The sequence below is a fragment of the Priapulus caudatus genome, unplaced genomic scaffold, assembly GCF_000485595.1.
Source record: "Priapulus caudatus unplaced genomic scaffold, Priapulus_caudatus-5.0.1 Scaffold2, whole genome shotgun sequence".
In the NCBI taxonomy this organism is placed as follows: domain Eukaryota; kingdom Metazoa; phylum Priapulida; class Priapulimorpha; order Priapulimorphida; family Priapulidae; genus Priapulus; species Priapulus caudatus.
Window position 1 is genome coordinate 1,014,310 of NW_014577063.1, and position 6,000 is coordinate 1,020,309.

Below are 6,000 nucleotides of genomic sequence, written 5' to 3' on the forward strand. Positions count from 1 at the left end.
TGTAGAATAGATACTAACGCAGAAATGCCTATGAGATGCATGCGTCTAGAGTAATTACTAACGCAGAAATGCTTATGGGATGCATGCGTCTAGAGTATCTACTAACGCAGACGAACGCTTGCCTCACACACAGCTTGCCCTGGCGTCGGCGGCCGGTGGATATGGAAGGGGCAACATCGGATACGGCGGATCCGGAAATGCCGGCTACCGCGCCGGCCTCAACGTCGGTCACGAAGGCGGAACGAACGCCGGCTTTCACGCCAACAACTTCGCCGGCCACTCGTCGGGCGGTCTGACGGGATACGGCGGAAAACTGGAGCTGGACTACGGCGGTAAGCTAGCAATAGGCTTCAAGGGAGCCGGCCACATTTTCAGCCAGGGACTTGCCGGTAACCACGGCTTCGGCCAGGGCGGCAATTCGGCGTACGGGCACGGCAACGCCGGAGGTAACGCTAGGGGAGGCGTCTCCGGTAACGGACACAGCGGCGGATACGGCGGCCGCGGCGGATCCGGACTCGGAAGCATCCTCAATGACTTCAACAGCGCTTACGGCGGAGGCGGCCAAGGCCACAGCGGCGGGGGTCACGGATACGGGAAGGGCCACGGCTTCGGTGGAGGCACGGGAGGAGGCCACGGCGGTGGAGGCAACAGCGCCCACGGAGGCGGTGGTGGAGGCGGCTTCGGCGACGGTGGCGGAGAGGGAGGTGGAGGTGGCGGCGGCTACGGAGAGGTGTACGGAGGAGGGCACGCAGGAGGATACGCAGGTGAGGAGAATGAAATTAGTTATAACGTGTTCGAGTTAAATTTAGCAACTGTCTCCTGCTGTAGAAACCGCCGGGGGGGGGCAGTTAAGACGCCTTCGAATAATCGTCGTATGGTGTACTATTGTTCTCTGGCTCGCGGCGACCGCTCTCTCCACCCTCTCTCTCGTCTGCTCTCGGACCCCTCCTCTCTGTCCTCTACGTCTCTCTCTTGTCTGTCTCTCTCTCTCTTTCTTTCTCCTCTCTCTCTCTCTGTCTCTCTGTCCCGTCTCTTCTCTTCTCTCTCCACCCTTCTCCTCTCTTCTGTCCTCTCTCTCTCCTTCTCTCCCCTCTCGTCTTCTCGTCTCTCTTCTCGTCACCTCTTCTCTGTGCTCTTCTCTCTCTCTTCTCCTCCTCTCTCCTCTTCTTTTCGTCCTCTCTCTCTCTCTCTCTCTGAGATCTCTTTCCTCTCTGCCATTCTCTCTCTCTGTCTCTCTCTCTCTCTCTTTTTATCTCTCTATTAATTTATATCTATAATTTGCCGTTGATGTTCTACAGGCGGCTTTGGCGGAGGATTTGGCAACGGCATCAGCGGCAACCATGGCGGCGGTCACGGCGGTGGCTATGGAGGTGGCTCAAGCGGTCTCAACGGCGGTGGTTATTCTGGTGGCGGCTCCTACAATAATGGCTATTAAACACAATAGATGCTCTTATGTTAGGAGTTTCAGTTCGGTGCCTTGCTGCACTTGCGCGAACTGCCTTCGTGCTAGCGTTGGTTAAATTTCTAAAATCGCGTTTGCGTATTCTCTTTTTGGTTTTTGATATACGTATACGCGGTCAGCGTTTCTGTTGTGCATTGTAGGGGTCTATACGTGTCAAATCAAGATGCTCATGGCGGGTTTTTAAAAATTTGTGTTTTTTTCAAAATGAGTTTGTGTTGTAGAGTAACGTCATGATAAGAAGCACACTCTTTCTATTATGGCGCACGACGCGCACTGTGAGATGTTCGATTATATTTAGACAATCCGTGAATAACAGACCCTAATGTTTTATCATTCGAAATATCCGGCACTGACTCGTTGCCCCGATGCTCAACATTTTGAAAACAGATTTAAGCATACAGTACCGAACCTAGTACAATAACGTTAGGGGGGAACTATGCGTACAGCAGGAACAAAATACCTTAGCAATAGAAGATGTCAAGATTGGTATTTGCGTTCGATGCAAGCGTCCGGGACGGCAATTCACCCGGGGCGAAATTTTGGAGCTGTTAACACAGTTATATTGAAGGGGAAAATAACTGGTGGCCTAGGCAGCTGTACTGACAATAGTCATCGAATGTGATGTGCTTGTTGCAGTACCTGGTTGTTTTTATTACGTGTTTTTTTATTTGAATAAATAAATAAATAAATATTTGTGTGTTATTATACTAAATGTTTAATGCGTTTAAAGAGGTTATTTTATAACCGAGACATGAATATTTTATATAAAATTAGTTTCATTTTAAAAACATTTATTTGGCACTCATATCGAAAAGTTATAATTGTCTGGGGAGCGCGATGCTACATCGAATTATAATCAAACTATAAAATGATACAATCTCATTACAAATGTCACACACTGGCATACATGTCGATACGCTTATAAGCCAGGATAAAATGTAATTGTATTAAAAAACTAGTTCAGTCTCTATTTGTTCGTTTGAAGCTCGCGTTGATAATCAGTATGTGAGCAATTACTAAACAATCTCCACGCACCCACGCATCAGTGTCGCCATACAACGGGAGCATTCACTGTAAAAATGCCACTTATTTGCGATAACGAATATCCCCAAACGTAAAACACATCACAACATTACATTTTTAAGCGGATAAACGGGAATGCATCCTCGATAACCGAAGATGCTATGGTAGAAATAGTTGTATACAGATTGCTAAATATGCGAGTCTGGTACGAGTTGAGGAAAAAAGCACAAGTACAATTACCCTATAAAATCAAGCGACTGGCTAAATAAATCATTAAAACATAATCATGGACTAACGATTAAGCAGTTTGCCGCAGCTCATAGTTTAAACAAACGCGTTTACAGGCACAATATACACGTATATAAGCATATTGTCATAAACGACCCCGACACATGTTGCTCCTCGTGTTTATTTTCTAAAGAAGAACCGCTGGCACCCGATGTTGTCATCTGGACAGGCGCATGTACGTCCGTTATGTGGAGTTGGCAAGCATAGGGAATCACAACCGCCATTTCGTTGTGCGCAAGCATTAGTGGCTAAAAAGACGAGAACACAAAATAAATACAAATTTAATCGAAAATGTACTCAGAAATGGGATCAAAAATATATATACAGGGTTTACACTCACATACAACATGGACGTACTCTGTATAGAGTCGGATATGATATGGCGCACGCACACACATGCACATACACACACATATGCATACGCACACGCGCACACACACGTACGCACGCACGCACACACACACACACACACACACACACACCCACACACATATCCACGCACGTACACATGCACGCACACACACGAGCGCGCGCGCACGCACACACACACACACACACACACACACACACACACACACATACACACACACATACACAGACACATACACAGACACACACAGACACACACGCGCACGCGCACGCGCACGCGCACGCACACGCACACGCACACGCACACGCACACGCACACGCACACGCACACGCAGCCGACAACGACACTCACACGCACACGCACACACACACACACACACACACATATATATATATAGAGAGAGAGAGCGAGAGAGGGGGAGGGAGGGAAAGAGGGAAGCAGGGGAAAAACTAAGAATCTAAAATATATGTAAATGTGATGAAGTGGAATAAAGAATTTGAGCATTTTGGACGGCACAACATGACATTCCTCAGTCGTATCCACATAATAACGCGAAAAACGTTTCCCCATCAGACACTAGAGGGCAGCACCGACTTCTAAAAGGAAAATGTATTTCACGCGTACTCACCTCGTGGGCACGTGCTCTTCACGGCTACGATTCCGTACAGCCGACCATTGCCACCAAGTGGCCGGGGCTTCATCTCAGTCGCAAGACCTCCCAGTTTGTTAACCTTGTTTAACTCGTTGCTAGGATAATGTAAACGATGCCAATAAATTGTCAAAGCCGCAGAAATTCAATTTGCTGTATAAAAAGTGATTTTTTGATTTTTACGTGTTATGCGTAATTAAATGTACATGCGAAGATAGTGACACGCTGAAAATAAATGACTTAATAATAATTTTGAAATTAAAATGAATAAATATCAGATGAAAGAGATGCCGATTTGGTAACTTATAATCACTCTAGTTAGCATCGTAAATAGTATAATGCTCATACCTGTCCCAATCTGTCCAATAGAGGGAGTCACCGAAGTTAGTCAGTCCGAATGGATAGTCAGCAATGCTGTACACGATACGTCTTCCGCTGCCCTCCAGGCCAATGCACTCTATGCGGTGTGTTCCCGCATCGCCCCAACACAGCTCCTCGTTGTTGAAATCTATCGTAAGTGCGTTGGGGAGGCTGAGATCGCCCGTGACGAAGTCTTCCCTGTAGTCACCGTCCATCCAGGACGTCTCGATGCGGGGATTTTCCCTGTTCCAGTCGCTCCAGAACAAGCGTCTAGGGAGGAATATCACAGACGTGTGCATTAGCGCCAATTGAGGTCAATTGCCGCTACGGTTAACCAAGGTAATAGGTGCATTACGCGTGCACGTGTCACCTCTTCGTGCATACTTACAATAATTGAACAGAAGGACAACGCGGAGGGAAAGTAAACAAAGAAAAAAACATATTATGTACGTTACATCTTATGTATACATGCATGTTACATACATGCATACACGCACATAGCACATGATTTCTGATCACGTCGCTATAATGTATGTGTAGTCATTAAAATATATAGGTTTTCATTTTGTTCAATCATCTACGAACCCTTTATACGGTTCGACGGCAATCGCACGTGGGTTAACCAGTTCTGTGGCGACCAACACCTTTCTGCTGGTACCATCCAATTTCGCAACTTCAATTGTATCCAACTCAGCGTCTGTCCAGTACATATTACGGGACACCCAGTCGATCGCAATGCCCTCTGGCGACTTCAGCCCTGTTATAAAAATCACATGTGATCAACAGTGTTTTCAATGTCTGCTTTATTATCTTTGTTACCTTTCGCATTATAAACCAAATCAGCGAGAAAATTATGTTATATTTTTTATATTACGTTGATTTAGAATTGAACGTGTCACGACGTCATCTTGAACAGAAACGTCGTTTGAGGCGCTGATGCGGTATATGACGAAGCTTACCAGCGATGATAATTCTGCTGTCCTTTCCATCGTACGTTGCACGCCGGATGTTACCATTTGCTTGATCGGTCCAATAGAAATATCTCTCCTGACAGTCAACATCCAGCGCAACCGCAATCTCTCCCTTTGAGCGAAACAACGAAAAACAAATGCCATCACGATAACTCGATTTACTATCGGATTATCTTGCAGATTAATAGCGACACGTTTAGTTTTACTTCATAGGATTAACGCAGCGTATTACAGAGCCACAAATGCCTGTTACGTGTAGGAATAGAATGCGGAATATGCATGCACATAGTCACACTTACCGGCACCATTGTCGCTTGCCTGCCTCGGTTCTCTTCTGTCGGTTCGTAAGGTATCTGCATTACCGACATTCCGTGTCCATACAGCAGGAACTCACCTTGCAGTTGGTCGGCATCTGCAAAACACATAGTCAACATAAGCGATACATGCCCACGCGTACACACGATGTTGAGACTAGGTTCAGAGACCGTAGGTTGACGAGTTGTTTCTCGATGTCAGTAACTACATAAGCGATACATGCCCACGCGCACACACGATGATGAGACTAGGTTCAGAGACCGTAGGTTGACGAGTTGTTTCTCGATGGCAGTAACAACTTAAGCAATGCATGCACACGCGCGTATATATGACGTTAGGTTCATATTAGGTTGACAAGAGGATTCGATGGCAGTCAGCTCTCTCGTCAATGATTCGTACCTGCGCATCGCTTTCCATTGCCACGGAAGCCCTGCCTGCACCGACAGTGGTAGCTTTCCGACGCAGCATCATGCACACAGTCTGCGTTCACGTCACACAGTGTTGGCACCTCGTTGCACGTCCCTGCCAAACAGTCACAAATATATACATATATATATATATA

At 46.5% G+C, this 6,000-nt stretch overlaps 2 protein-coding genes across 2 annotated transcripts; one reads left to right on the forward strand and one right to left on the reverse strand.

Moving 5' to 3' along the window:
• Positions 1-79: 79 nt before the first annotated feature.
• Positions 80-1,435, forward strand: LOC106817452 (glycine-rich protein DOT1-like). The gene is made up of 2 exons (XM_014822150.1): positions 80-764; positions 1,299-1,435. The coding sequence occupies exons 1-2, from the start codon at positions 80-82 to the stop codon at positions 1,433-1,435; spliced, it is 822 nt and encodes a 273-aa protein (XP_014677636.1).
• A 797-nt stretch (positions 1,436-2,232) lies between these two features.
• LOC106820688 (nidogen-1-like) lies at positions 2,233-5,959 on the reverse strand. Its single transcript, XM_014825194.1, has 7 exons — positions 5,838-5,959; positions 5,423-5,535; positions 5,112-5,235; positions 4,738-4,909; positions 4,141-4,422; positions 3,772-3,890; positions 2,233-3,021 (listed from the first exon to the last, which is right to left on the reverse strand). Exons 2-7 carry the CDS (start codon positions 5,489-5,491, stop codon positions 2,894-2,896), a joined length of 894 nt encoding a protein of 297 aa, XP_014680680.1. The 5' UTR covers positions 5,492-5,535; positions 5,838-5,959; the 3' UTR covers positions 2,233-2,893.
• Between the last annotated feature and the right edge of the window lie 41 nt (positions 5,960-6,000).